Source organism: Vidua macroura, chromosome 2, assembly GCF_024509145.1.
Source record: "Vidua macroura isolate BioBank_ID:100142 chromosome 2, ASM2450914v1, whole genome shotgun sequence".
Lineage (NCBI taxonomy): Eukaryota > Metazoa > Chordata > Aves > Passeriformes > Viduidae > Vidua > Vidua macroura.
In genome coordinates this window covers 24,002,609-24,018,005 of record NC_071572.1, presented here as the reverse complement: position 1 = coordinate 24,018,005, position 15,397 = coordinate 24,002,609, and the positions used below count along the sequence as shown (strand labels likewise).

The 15,397-nt window shown below is 36.1% G+C and overlaps 1 protein-coding gene across 1 annotated transcript in view; it reads right to left on the bottom strand.

Annotated features, from left to right (window-relative positions):
* Positions 1-3,750: 3,750 nt before the first annotated feature.
* MYO16 (myosin XVI) overlaps positions 3,751-15,397 on the bottom strand; it is a 354,523-nt gene continuing 342,876 nt past the window's right edge. Inside the window, exon 35 of the mRNA XM_053971244.1 lies at positions 3,751-4,585. Coding sequence (XP_053827219.1) covers positions 4,352-4,585 — 234 coding nt within the window. The 3' untranslated portion in view covers positions 3,751-4,351. The remainder of the gene's footprint in view (positions 4,586-15,397) is intronic.

Below are 15,397 nucleotides of genomic sequence, written 5' to 3'. Positions count from 1 at the left end.
TCCAAGCATTTCAGATATTAGCAGGCTTTATAGAGATAAGAATAACAGGATTACTAGGGATGCTAATACTATACAGCAGAATTAAAAGCTACAACTAATATGGCTATTACTATCACTTTAGAACTATGCTACAATCTATTATGCTTTCTTAGCAAGTTAATGAAATTCTTTGTCCCACACACAAAGGATCTGCAGTATAATAAAGTTATTAATGAAAGTAATTAAACCTGTTAGAATAAAAAAGGATCACTGGCAAAAAAAAAAAATGTAAATGCAATTCACTTACTCAACAATCATACTATTGTTTTGTAAACAATACAAATTTTTAAAAGGCTTATCACTTCATGCTGTACACAGATCTTTTGAAAAATATCGGTGCATGTATTTCTTTGAACATCTAAATCAGTTTTTAAAACCACAGTTTTGCTTAAAAACTGCAACAGGAATGTAACTTCAGCAACTAAAAGACACCAAGTGCTATTTCAAGAGTAACAAGTAAGGTATACAAGCTTTAAAAATTTTCTTCTTCCAATAGACATTGTTTTTCTTTTATTGTGGCTTAATACAGTTTCATAATTTCCTTGGCTTTAAGATCAGTGATTTTTTAAAGTGTAAAATGTATCTGATTCCACTTACCTTATGCTGAAGGACAGATTGATTTGTTAGGCATTTCGGTTTTTTCACATATTAAAAATTAAGCAATAAGGCACAATGTGGAGGAGTGATCATCTGATGATAATCCCAGCATCCTGAAATTGCTTTATTGCAAATATAAATATATTTTAGATTTTTCACTGGATATTAAGGGCATTAGCATGCCCATAGAGTTTCATCGTCCCCTTCAGAATATTAAATTCATAAGGCTTTTTTATTTCTAAGCTATTTTTTAATGCGCAAGACAGGACTTCATATACTTAAGAAATACTGTAATTGGCTGGTGCATACTCCACTGGGGAGATTCATTTACAAGCACTGTACAGTTCTGCTAAAACTACTTCTCAACCTTTCAAAATGTCAATAGTATATTTTCCCAGCCCTGTAAACATATTTTGATACACAATATAAACTTTAATGGTAGTTTTAAGACACCTCTGGGGGTATGGTTATTTAAGCAATAAGACACAGTGGGGTGTGAATTATGGTATAATAATTCCCTACCAACTGCATTGTTAGGCTCAAGGCCAAAGGCCAAGAGACCAATGAACACACTAGGTGTGAATTATGACTTCATAAGTCACACTCTAGAGTGTCTTACTACCATTAGAGAAATATTTAAAACATGTTTTAGAGCAAGTACTTTATTCCTATAGTACCGTACTTCAATGGAATATCATGAAAAATCTTTCCAAGTAAAAAGTTAGCAATTGTGTAACCTGGAATTAAAAAAAAAAAAAAAAAGATTGAAACAAACAAACAAAAAAGTCTTCTAAGTTTGTCATATTGCACTGTGGTGGCATGCTTTAAAGAACAGCCCCAGAAAATATACGTCTTACCCAAGTTTGCAAAAAATAGCATGAAGGCCTTCTGCACAGGGGATTATAATCTGCTTTGCTCATTGTCTGTAGAATCAGATTGCAAAAATCAAGGGTGTACTGGCTTCTCCCATGTTTCAGCATTGCTGAAACTGCTAGAAAATCTACACACCTTTTTTTCCACGCTTGTCCATACTGCTGTAATAGGGCACAATGTGGACTTTGAACAAGTAGCAAAAAAATTCCTTAAGACCTCATTTGAACTCCTGCAGTTGAGCTCCTGAGGCTGATCACAGTTCTAACACAACTTCTAGTAAGGACTGCAAGTAGGATAATGTATATTTATACTGTTTCCCATTTTAAACTCCATTTGACAAATGCCTTTTCTCCCCTCTGGGTACTCCTGCATTCCAAGTGCAGCAATGACAACAGTGTCATCTGGAGATACACAAGCTCACCTTACAAATAGCTAAGTGACTGGGAGCAAGCTCACTGCAGCAGCAGGGATTTTGGCATGACCTAAACTGGCTTCTCAGTCAGTTTTTACAGCTTGTCTTAAATGTCCAGGCTGCTGTGGATTGATTGCTACCAGTGGCTGAGCCAGCTAGAGAGCATTAGGGTTAGCAATATGATAGAGCTTATGGGAGGGCTGCTTGCCAGGCCCATTTGGGGAGAGATAAGCCTCAGGGCATTCTGCACGTCTCAGTGCACTGAGGCGCTCAGCACTGCTGGGCTGGCTGGCTAGAGGTTGTTGTGGCTATGGATAGGGATGCTGTGCCATGTAGGGATAACAACCTGCATCCTGGAAGCAAAATAGCTGCAAGGTCAGGTTAATTAGATCTTCTGCATCCAGTTCTGGAGCTGTTGCATTTTGCACTCACAGAGGGAATTCTGTGTGTCCCTGGTTATCTGAGCAAAAAACCAGAAACCTCAGTTCTTCCAGGCACAGCCTCATTCTGACATAATTGTGTAGCAGGTGAGAGTTGTTTTCTGCATAACCTCACTCACAGGGGTTACTGCCCCTCCTGGATAAAGTCATTGTCTGTGGCCATTTACATCAGTCAAAGGTAAGATTTGGAATCTAGAGTTCCTCATTCTCCATGAAATAGAAAAGGATAATCTTACACAGAGGACTTCTGTGAAGCTAACAGTGGTAACAAGGTAAAATTCTGAACTAACTTGGTGTCTCCCCTTCCTTGCCCACTCAAAATGTCTGTTTTAATCTCTAGCAAGAGAAGGTGCTTAATTCTGCCTACAGCATGATGATACTCAAGGGAACAATTTGAGTTTTGCTGCTTCCCTGAATAAACAATCAAACAAGCATGTAGTTGCTTTTTGCTATTCAGCCTGATTGAAACTTCTGTCAAACATGATGGAAAAACCTACACCTCTATGGGTTTTCTTCCTTTTCCAACAACTTCCAACCAAGCTCAACATTTTAGACCTAGATTATATTTGAAAATATTTGTTTTATATCCTCTTGCAAAACTGGAAACACTTTTTCCTGGATCTCAATAGAAATGGGACAAACAAGAAGGAAAAGTGTTCCACACTGGCTCTACATACTCCAAGAACTTAAAATAAGTACCCCCAGGAAAGTACCTTGAAATATATATGAATTACACCTTTTAGTGGCAAAGCAGTATTTCACAGACTGCTGGGCAGTAACTAACAAGTTCCCAGCAGCATGTTTTTCATAAATTAACATTACTGCTCAGAACTCATCTACACTGACTAGAATGCTGCAATTTCTGAAACCATTTCATTACATGAAATTTGAGGTATAAATGCATCACTGTGCTACCATAATAAGGACATAATACTTTGATATACCCATCTCTGAAAAGCCTTCTAGCCTGTAACAGTAAATCATAGACCTATTTTCATACCTCATTACCATTATGTATCTTTCCACTGACACCTGACCTTATGCATAATCAGTTAAGAATTTCAAACCACACTTGTAATCTAAATGAATGCCTCATTATTTTACATAACCCAGAATGAAATAAGATTTGAGATGTAATTTCAAATTCACAGTTCACACATTCAGAAATGCAGGTCCATCAAAAAGAAGTAATGGTCTCTAATTCATGACTGTGAACAGCACCAAATCACTCCTACACATAGGAGCTTTGCAAGAATTTCAGGATTGGATTTCAGAAAGGATATTGCCAGTTCTGAAAAAAATAACACAGTGTTAAAACTGTTTGGTATGTTGTTAAAGATAATCTGTAAAAGAAAAATGCAAGTATTGAATTTATTACCTGTATTTTGAAGAAAGAACGACAGCACCAATTGCATGAAGTTATAAAACACCAGAAATAAACATGTAAATAATCTCCATGGAACACAAACATCTACAAAGAAATATATATATATATATGTATACATGTAAGATAATAAACCCATTCATTAGGGAACAAGAAACATATTTTTGTACTGTATAAAACAGCTGTACAGTGTGCACACAGACTTTCCTGATCTCTCCAAAATGTCTGTCAGTCACTTCTCCCCATCATCATTTGCTTAACATATTTTCTTCACTGTCCATGGGAGAACTCTAAGTGACTATTTTGTACTTTTAAACTAAGTACTTATAGTGCAGTTTGTCTCCCTATATATATACACATGCATACATATATATACTTGCTGGTGCACACATATACGTATACATGTATATATATATGAAAAGAACAAATACACACATGTACACACACACACGTGACAGATCTAAACAACTCCTCCATCCTGTGCTATTGAATTAGTGCTTGTAAAAAATCCCTGCACGTTTTGTGAAGGGAATAAAACTTGCTGATTGTGCAGCTTGAAGTCATTAGATGGTTCCATTCCTAACAGTCTGCAAACACACATCTGAGTCATATGGTGGTATCCCATATGCCTGAAGAGAGTCTGTTGCAGGAGGTATCTTCTACCTTCTTCAGCAGCGTTGGCTTCTTACAAGGGGGTGGAGGTGGGGCTGAGATTCTTTGCTCAGTATTGTGCAATATTTGCTGCCAGTCTTCTCTCTCTTCACACAGCTTTCTCCTCCAATCTAGAAGCTCTTGTAGAGCCACACTCTCATTTTCAGAAAGCCTAAGCTGATGAATTACCTGTGAGAAGAAAACAATAACAGTAACAGTAATAATAAAGGTGGATAAATAAAACAGATCAAGTAAGCCTGTTAATAATTTGAAGCAAACTTGTCCTCCAAAAAGGTTTTATACTCTTTACACTGAAAATAAAGAACATTAGTGATTTAGAATTGCCTTATTGCAATCTCATGGCTGAAAGTCAGAAAGTCTGAAGTCACAATGTCTGAAGCTTTATGAAGCAATTACCAAAAACGAAACAAACAGAAAAAACTCCCCTGTGTCATCAAAGAGTACATCAACAACCAATTCTCTAAAACACACAAAGCAGATTGCCTTCAGCTACTGCAGGAGTAGCAAGTTTTTTTTCCTCTAAATGTAAATACCCAAATAGCCATAACCAAGAAACCATAACCTTTGTTGTATATTAGAATCAGTAAAGCTACTTGTCAGAGGCCAGTCACGGTCTTCCTCCAGAGTATACAGGAACAACTTTAACTGTAGTTTCAGTTGTCCTGAATCTATTTATAAATTCATTCTGATGTAGTCACTGTTCTGTACTAGATTCATAATCCACCTAGAAGAAACTGTTCCCTTCCATTTAACTCTTCTATTGCAGTGATTATTTATTTTATTCAAGTCAGTTCAGCTCAAGTTCATGAAGCAATGAAGTCATCCTTTAAGACTTGACACCTATGCAGTACAGCAGCCTCTAGAGCAAGTATTGAGATTTATTGGCTTGGGAGCATTCTGTAGCAGGAGAGGTTTAACTAGAAAATATGAAACAAGCCCATTATAACATCTAATAGTCCACAAGTCTTATCCTGTTGCCTTCTTTCTTAAGAACCCCAGGAGCACCTCTAAGAGGCACCTATGGCATGACTAAAATGCCCACATTTCACCTCACACAATGGCCTCACATTAAAGCTGCATTTCTACTTCAGGGATGGCTGCATACTAGTTATGAAAAAGGAAATGATGTGCAGTGCTTATGGGATACCCCACACATGATTAGTTCCAGTTGTAAGGAAAGTTGAGTGACATGAAGGGCATTTTTGTCACTGGCAGACAATGGGGCTCCTGGGGCGGAAGAACTATCTGTGGGCTCTTCCTGTGGCTCCTGCTCTTCCCTCATGGAATAGCAAGTGGCTGGGTACAGAGGCTAACCAGGCTTTACATTGCTCTTTCAGATGTGTCCTGTGCAAGTCAGACCTTTCATATGCACATGGTGTCAGAGTAGGAATGAGCCCTTACATGGATGTTCCTGAATACGTACAGGGAATTTGTTTAATTTCTGGTTGGTTGATACTTCAAAGAGAAATGCATTAACCTATAATATTTCTTAATAACAGGTATAATAAAAAACACTTTAAAGTCCTGAATTTCTTTTTTTAAAGAAGAAAAAATGAAAATGTTTGAAAGACTTAATTAAAGTGTATCTCAATTGCATATCACTATAAAATTAAAAACCTCTTTGCTTTTATATTTATACAAAATATAAAACAGGGCATCCCAGCAACTCAGATAAAAATGAGTGGTTCACATATATTGCTAGAGGGACATCAGAGACAAAGCATACTACCTTTTTTTCAGTGGTTTATAGAAGATTAGAAGACAAAAGTTTTCACATGGAAACAACTTATCAAGAAAGACAGATCAGGTGGCTTTATCCTATAGAACAGCTGGGTAGTTTGTGAGTCACCACAGTTTACCCAATCCTGGCCATTTTCTGTAGTTTTTTTATGGGTTTAAATTATGAGCATAATCCATTTTAGAACACACATAGATTGGAATACAGTCTTCCCAATTTGGATGCCTTATTTGTCCCTAAATTTTAGACATTTCATGAATCTGCACTAGGCATGCTTCTTAGAGAGGTGCTGGAACACACAAGAGTTTCAAGAGTTTCAGAGATAATTAATCAAAGGCATGCCTGAATACTGGAGGATAAATATAGTTATAAAAAAATAGATATTTTGAAACTGTGTAATTGGATATGCTCTGGTGACAAAAGTTTGATGGCATGACTAATGAAGTCTGGAAGAATTTTCAGATTGAGAGATGGACAGAGTATTTGAAAAGAGATAGTGCTAGTGCCATTCCAAGGAACATAAAGGCACATAGGTGCAGGTAAGAAGTAAGTACATTTTGCCTGGGCATGTAATTGACAAATGCATCCTGTTTATAGCTTATAGGCATTGAAGAAGCTTTATTATACTGGCCCTGCTTATGCAAGATGTAAATTAATATTCAGTTATCAGTTAGAGCTCATTTTCCAGTGCATAGTGGAAAAAAAGTTGGTCCAGTTCACAAATACGTGTACATATTTTATCTAATTTTCTAAAACAAGGATGGAAAAATATCTCAAACATTTATTCACTGTGAAACTGATCTGGTAAATAAACTGGAAAACAGCCTGAATGAAGGACATGAGATGAAACTGTAGCCAAAATGAAATCGGGGAAAATGCGTAAGAAGTGACAGAGCTCTAAATGAACCAATTAATTTAATTAGATCTATTTGAATAACATGATATCTTTTCTCCATTTATGATTAGACCTGTGACGAGTTAAATATCTATTATACATATTCATTATAGAAAAGGTTGACTGAATAATTTTACATGAAGCACGACGTAAAACAGTAAGCTATGTTTCTTCATTATTATTCTATATCCTGAGCAGGTATTTTGTGAAGGGTGAATGATGTGTGTAGGAATTAATTACTTTAAGACTATGGATCTTTTTAATGGACACTAAACAAAAAACTTCCACCACCTGTATCAGCAACAACTGCAGACCGGGATTTTCATACTCAAAGTCAATGGCCAGTCAGACATGGTAAACACAGCATTTGGGCTAGACCCACAAGACATTATTCGAATACTGGAATTTAATAGTTCTAACATTGGGTGGAAAGACCATCTCTGTGTTTAGTATCCAGAGTTTTTTTTGAGCAAAGAAGAAAAGTTGAAGTGTCAAAGTCACACACAAAGGAAGAACGTGTGGAATTACCACAGCTATTAACTGGAAACTGCAATGGATTGAAGGATTTAAACGAGATCCATTTTTTTCCACTGCAAAATATGGCAAGATGGACAAAATAAATTTGTAACAAGCAGCCCGGGGAGGAGCTTTCAGGATTCATTCTTTCCACTTCACAGCCCAAACTCTCAGGCTGTAAAAGCAAATTCTCTCCTCCTGGCATCAGGAATTTTGGTTGGTGACAGAACACAAATGACTCAGTTCCATCACAAGATGTATGGAAGGACTTTCATCATTCTGCAGAAGTTAGAGCATATTGAAAAATTAGAAGATGTGGATTCAGCTTCCCTGTGTCGGTCCTAGCTGAGATGAAAATCATTTTCCTCTTTGCACTGGGAGGAAGAAAAGAGCTGATAACACTGCAGTGTTTTGGCTGCTGCTGAGCAACACTGGCACAGTCTCAGCACTGTCTCTCCAACATTCCCACCTGACCAGTAGTCTGGGGGTGGGCAACATTTTGGGAGGGGACACAACTAGGCCAGCCTACCCAAAATGATCAAAGGGATATTCCATACTATATGAGATTGGCACACCTAAAACAAAAAGCAGGGGAAGGGGGAACATTAGTTATTTACAACGTTTGCCTTCCAGAACAACCTCCACATGTGCTGAAGCCCTGCTTCTCAGGAAGTGGCCAGACATTGCTTGCTGATCGGAAGTAGAGAATAAAATCTTTTTGTTTTCTTTTCTTTTTCCTTTGCTGCTTGCACATGCATAACCTTCACCTTTGCTGTAGTAAACTGCCTATATCTTGACCCATGATTTTTTTTTTCCATCTTGTTTTTACTCTCTGTCCTGTTGCAGGGGGGAGTGATAGAACAGCTTGGTGGGCACTTGGTCTGTTCCCACATGCTGAGAGGACACTGCAACTACAAGGGGATGACTCTGAGCGCAGAGCAGGACTCGGACTCCTGTGCTTTGTGCTGTCAGATTAGTGTGCTAAAGTAAATCCTCCAGAGAGACTCGCTTGTGGTTTTAATGCACAAAAAAACACTGGAGACAGAGCACTTTGGTTACATGCTGCAGTCATGAAAGTCTTAGAGCACAATTTTGCCTATACACATTTGAGTATTGCACAGTCATTGGAGAATGAGGCTCTGAACTGCCTTTTGGATTTAGGCTAGTAAATTCTGCCTAGATTTCACTTTGCAGCCTAAAGAAGACATACTGGATTTCAACTTTGCCTTAGAATCAAGATGAGTTGCTATAAAGTAAGTCAATAAATTATTTTAATTACAGTCTATTTCATATTCAAGTTAAAAATTCAGCAAGTTTTTAATTATAGAAAGTAAAAGGTTTCATATTTTAAATGATTTGTGACATAAGTATGCCAGATAAAGTGATTAACTGGCACATTTAAAATTAACTTCAAGTTATTTAGAGCTTTAGCTCTAGAATCTCAAGAAATTCTTTCTACATTAAAAGATCAAACACTATAACTTTACAGAGGATGTTTTGTCACATTCAGAAGCAAAGAACTTACATTCTCTGTTTGTGTGTCAAATGCAACAGATTCTTAATCATTAGCCTATGACTAAAGGGCTCATTACACTGTCTGAAAAACAGAGATTTATTATTGGTAGATTCTTTTCAGTATTTCACCTCAGTTTGCTCCCTCACGGATGAAACGTAGTTTTTACCTTTCAAAAAATATCTGTATACTACTCTAGTAATTTTTTCATTTGTAAGTGCATTGTTTTTACTAATATTCACCAGAAATGAAGTCTTTAATTACACATGATAATTACATATTATTTAAAACATACAAATAATGTTCTTTGCAAAAAATTACAGTTCTGGTTTTAATTGCTTCTTTATGTTTTAGTAAGATTCTTGCTTATAGACATATAAGCAGAACAGAAAATCACAGAGCAATTTAAGGACCTGCAAAGCATATAAACCTGTGTTCCTGAGACATTTGCATTTTGTGGCTAGTTCATATTTTTTACTTGGAGAAATAATGCCATTTGTTTTATTCAATAGATCTATCAATGTTGGTGCTTTAAAGTATTTGTCAGTAAATGCTCACAGTTAATTATTACATCATTAATTTTTCTCTTCCATTAGTGCAATTGAGGTACCATCATGGAGTCCATGGGAAAACTGAGTTCAGAAGAGCAATGATTTTACCTTTCTAAACTTTTATCAGGATCTAAAGTGAATTATGTGATAAATGTATAATGTTGATGATAAACTGTCATAATTATTTTAGAAATGAAACTGCCTTGACAAAACCTCTGTTTAAAATCTCTTTCAGTTTGTAGGCTGCCTAAATATGAAAGCCAAATAAATTTCAGCCATTAGGTGACTTACAATTAACTTTATTACAGCCCTCAAAAGCAGTTCACAGACCCCAGTGGATCTTCTGTGGATCCCCAGTTTTAAAGACAATAATGTTCTCACCTCTTGTTTCAAAATTAGACACCATTTCATTCAGTAATTCAGAAGATAATTCCTACTGCATGCAATTTTTAGCAAGAACAACATATTTTGATTCAACTTGTATGCAACTCTCACAAATATGTTTCTAACTCATTTTAGTGGCTTTTTTTTTTTTTTTTAAAGCCCTGACTTTTTCCGAACATTCATGTCACAACTTTATTTCCAAACTACAGAACAGGCACACTGCAACCTCTCCAAAAAGCTTAACCTTTCAGGTACCAACAGAAACGCTTGGGGTTTTCTTTTATGTTAAAAAAAGAGCAGAAAACAGGAAAGAATTGCTTTTTCACCAACTACTGAATCAAGGAAAATTAAAAATCTGTTATTCTACATGTTATTTACCAATATAATATTCATTTAAATATCTAAGGGGAAAGCACACAGTAAGCCAAGGGTATGTTAAGAAGCCTAGGTAAGCATTCAACATAAATCAAATCAATATGTAAATTTGTGTTTGATTGGGAAACCTATATGGCCATGAATGACCCCAGCACGGAGCAGAGAGCAGCTATGATAAATGAGCTTACATGATTCAATATTCCAATTAAAATCCTCAAATAGAAACATAACACTGGGATCCAAACTGATTCATGGGATTGTCATGTGAATTCTGGGACAGGCATTTTTTTTGCAATAGCAGACCCACTGAATGTAATAACTTGATGTGTGATATACAAAAATAAAGAGATTTTAGTTAATTGTTCTTTTAAACTGATGATGATTTTTCTTTGTGTTGGAGCAACATTACAATATCCAAAAAATAAAGCTCCAAATGGATGTCAAATGGGCTCATTGGAAAGGAGAAAATGGCAAAGAAGACAGGTACTCTTTCTGGTGCAAAGCTAGAATTTTTCTGGAGGAGGTATGCCAGCAAAACATTGGTGAGATCCATAACAGAAAATGCAATGCATTTGCTTTTTCCTAAACAGGAAAATACTTTTTTCTCTCTCAGTTAAAATTTCTAATTAAATCAAAAGAATAAACTTCTTTTAGAAGAAATGTTGCTATATAGATGACATACCAAAGGAAGTAATAACTTGGCTGACCTGTAAAAATTTGGGATAATCTTGAAAGTAACTTTGTATTTAAAATTTAAAAGGAACAATATTTACTAACAAAAATGCACTGGCACAGGATTCAGGCAGAAATGTTTTCCCTTCTGAAGAAATTTATGGCTATCTCTTGGATATTTTTTTCAAGGGACAGATTCAATTTTCTTCCAAACATCAGCTGTGGAATGATGCTGGAAGCAGGATTGTCTCGTGTCAAAGATCATGCAGACACAGATGTCTTTGATTGCCCAGTCCAGCCTTCTGCTATCACATGGCACTTGGAAAGCTCTCAAACGTCATCCTAAAAAATTAATTTCACTGTTTGCCTTAGTTTCACTTTCTGATAAGATTTTCCAGAAGAATTAATGAAAGAAAAATGTACTAAAGAACTACTCTAGTAATTCATTATCTACTAAATGAACTCTGCCTCTGGAAGCCCTTCATCACAGACCACTGAAAACTGAAAGATCATATTTGCAAAAGGGACATCTCGTATCTCTGACTTTACTCTGGGTAGCAGAGGCTTCTTGTTTTCATTAGAAAGAGAATCTTGGGCTATAAACATCTATACTGTGCCTCAGGCAGGATATTTTACATTCATCATCTAACTGCAATTCTATTTCGGGTGGAAGTTGTCTGATTTTCTACCATATTGTTGTGGTTTCCTTGGTTTCCTGTAGGGTTTTTTTTTTTTTTTTTTCTTTGCCTTTTTTTTTTATTTTTTTTTTATTTTATTTGTTTATTTTGGTTTTGGTTCTGGTTTCATTTTATTTGAGGAGGAGGGAGATGGTTGTTCGGTTTGGGGTGATTTATTATTATTATTATTATTATTTTTTGAAAGAATAGATTTTAGTCACAAAACAGGACCTATCTTCCATTATTTTGTATCTTTTAGTGAAGTAGTTATATCAACATTATTAAAATATATCAATAGTTATATCACAGTATTTCCAATGAATTATGTTAGCCATCTTCCATGCAGACTGGAAGTATCTCAGCAATCAAACAAAGACAATATATCTTTGTGAAAAAAAAATCTTAAACACAACTGTAATTTGCAATCTGGTAGAAAATGTTAGTACAAGGTAGGCAATGTTCAATAATATATGATAGTACACATCAGGCACACTGACTGCCTGAGCTGAGAGTAGAGTTGGACAAATCTATACATTCAAAACAAGAGTATACTTTATTTATTTGGATCATGTGGTTTTCAATTTTTAATTTTTGGGTTCTTTTTTTTTTGGCTGAGTGTTTTTCAACTCTAGATTTCTGATGTCAACTAAAAGGTGACACATTCTCAGAGTAACTAAAAAAATCAACCATCAACATATTGAATTTGGTTTTTTTTTTTTCTCTAAGGTAATATTTATCTCCAGATAAACAGATTATGCAATGCTCTCTAAAACCTTCAAGACATCCTCCTAATTTGGCTCTGATCCTTGAGAAAAATAATATGTTCAGACAAAAACTGTGTATTTCTCAGGATGAGTTCTGAAAACAAATCATTTTTCACAGAGGTCTTTGGAACAGCTCACCTAACAATGTTAATACTGCTTCACACCTAATCTAACAAAAAATATCTGACAAACTAAGTCATGTTGCTACTTAATTTATCTCTGACTTTTTATGACATTAATGGAGATACTTTATTTTACTAGGTAGAGACTATGTTAGCCACAATGCTTCCAAAGCAATTACAAGAACAATCAACTTCTATTTGCTGTAGTTGGGTATCATCCTCTGTTGTATGAAAATACTTATGGTCAAACAATGTTAGAAGAAAACATTTAATTTACGGTCTGTTAGCAATCTAAATCTCTGCTATCTGCATGCAGCAGGGTGTGACAGCAACAGAATGAAGGGCAGAGACACCAATTTATTCTCTCTCCCACCCAGCACTTCTAAGTGCAAAGTGCAGTCACTCTCTACAGGTGCTGCCAGTGGGGTGGTGGACCACACTCCCATTGAGCTCAAATTGGAAGCAGCCTTCCTCAATTGGCAGCCCAAGAGGGATAATTACACCCTTTAGCCAAACACCAGAGCTTAGGGAGGGCATGGGGATACTCAGGAAGTTTTGTTCCCTTCTTTTCTACAATCTCATTTACCAGGAGCAAATGCAGTGGGGATGAAGCATTGGAGACAGAAAAGGGGCCTGGAATGTGTAGGGAACTGGCTGTGACATCCACTGGTTCAAAGAGGAGGATCTGTGCTCTCACCTGTGGAAGTCACAGTGGTCAGATGTGGGATATACCTGCTTAGCAGAGGGGCATCAGCCCTCCAAGAGCCCTTCAACATAAACAGAAGATAATGTATTTACTGATGAATTTACACTATGCATTACCTCATACCATTTAATATATAAAGCACATGCTTTTGACAGTAAGTTTTCTAAAAATAAAACCACAATGTGTTATAGGACCTGATTTTCATTGCTGAGTGTGTCATTACAAAGAATATTCATTGTGCTACGGTCAAAGCAATGAACAAAACACAATGCAGGGGGATATACTGATTCAGATCAATTGTAAGTGTATTCTATGTCTTCTCTTGGATGTAACATGTTTACAAAGGTGTTAATATTTTTTTTTTAATTATTACACCAGACCTGTTTGATTGCCACTTTTTGCTTCAAAGATGATCAAAGATTACTTCCAGCTAAGGAGCAAACATGATGGACAATAGCAATGAATGTTACAGCCTAGTGTTTAGGACTGTGACAAAGGGTGGGGGACAGTAACACATTGCAACACATTCTTGACTATTCATTTTTTTAAACTTTTGAACAGTCAACAAAAGAAGTGATTGGCAACAAATATTAAATAAAGTAGGAACAAAGAAGACCCTTGAAACCATAATGAATATGCAGCTCTTTCTGATGAAGACTGCTGAAAGCAATGAGATTTCATGAAATAAGAGCTGTGGCTTAAGCTGTAATGAAACAATAAATACATACTTCACGAATATGAAAAGACACTTCCAATTTAACATTGTCAGATGTTGGCTCCTATATTACTGCAATCTGCCAATCTGCACCATGGGGTTTAAACAAAATGGAACAGATAAGACTGCGGATTTTCTAATACAACCATATGTGAAAAAATAACCATGATTTTTTTATCTCACCTCTTTGAACACATGGCAGATAAAACATATTTCAGACGTGGGTAACCAAAATCCTACACCAGGGTATGTCATATGTCTGATATTACTTTACCTAACAGGATGACAAACTACTTGTTTATTTGTGTCTTGTTCTGGGAGCATTTCCATAGGATTGAATGCGTGTGACATCATCTGATTACAAATAAGCAAATATTCAGCCATTCAAAGCTAGACTGGACAGAGGCTTTGCATCTATCAACAGAAAATTTTATACCTTTCTTCTGGGACAACTGAATCATCAGGAAACTGTTGTTAAAACCTAACTTGCACAGAATGCAACCCTATAAATGTAGGCAATCATTACAATTATTTTTATTTTATCATACATAAAAGATCACATTGATGTGTGAATGGATATGAATATCATATCTGGAACATCACATAGACTTTCTACTTTTTTCCTCCTTAGTCCCTGTTTTTACTGCATCACTCTCTGCTCTGTTCTTAGTTCTTTCCCTCCTGTTCTTATCTTCCTTTTTTTTTTTTTTTTTTTTTCATCACTTCTTCAGGTTGATTCCTTCTCTCTGGCTCTTCTATATTTTGTCTTTCCAAATCCCTTATTCCATTTCATTATTTACCTTCTCTCTCGGCTATTTCATTATTTTTCCAGACTTACTTCTTAGAATCATCCATTATCTGTGCCTGGTTTACTCCCCCCCACCCCTCCATGGTTATTATCACTCTAGTCTTTAGTCTGTCCCTCACTTCCCATCTGTTCATTATCTTTAGGTTGTCCATCTCATCCTGTTACAGACAGACCATGTTGCTTCTTGCTGCCCACATAAGAAAAAATGGAATCTTTTAGCTGGCTGGCTTTTCTTGATTCCACTATATCTTTCTCACACCACTTCCCACTTAATAGTGAATGGTAATAACAACTCTAAAATATCATTGAAAAAAAAAACCCAAACCACCAAAAACCTTACAGTCCCGGATCTGTGAAAAAAAGACAGGGCCACTTAACTTTTGTGTGAGGTACAAATAAAGAGGTTTGCTTTTATTGACTCTATTTCATCTTGCTGCTGTTACTGACATTACAAAGAATTTATATATTTCAATGGTCTTTATGCCCTTTTAAACATAGACACTTATAGCAGCTGTTGAGAACAGAGGAATCACTAAAAACAGTC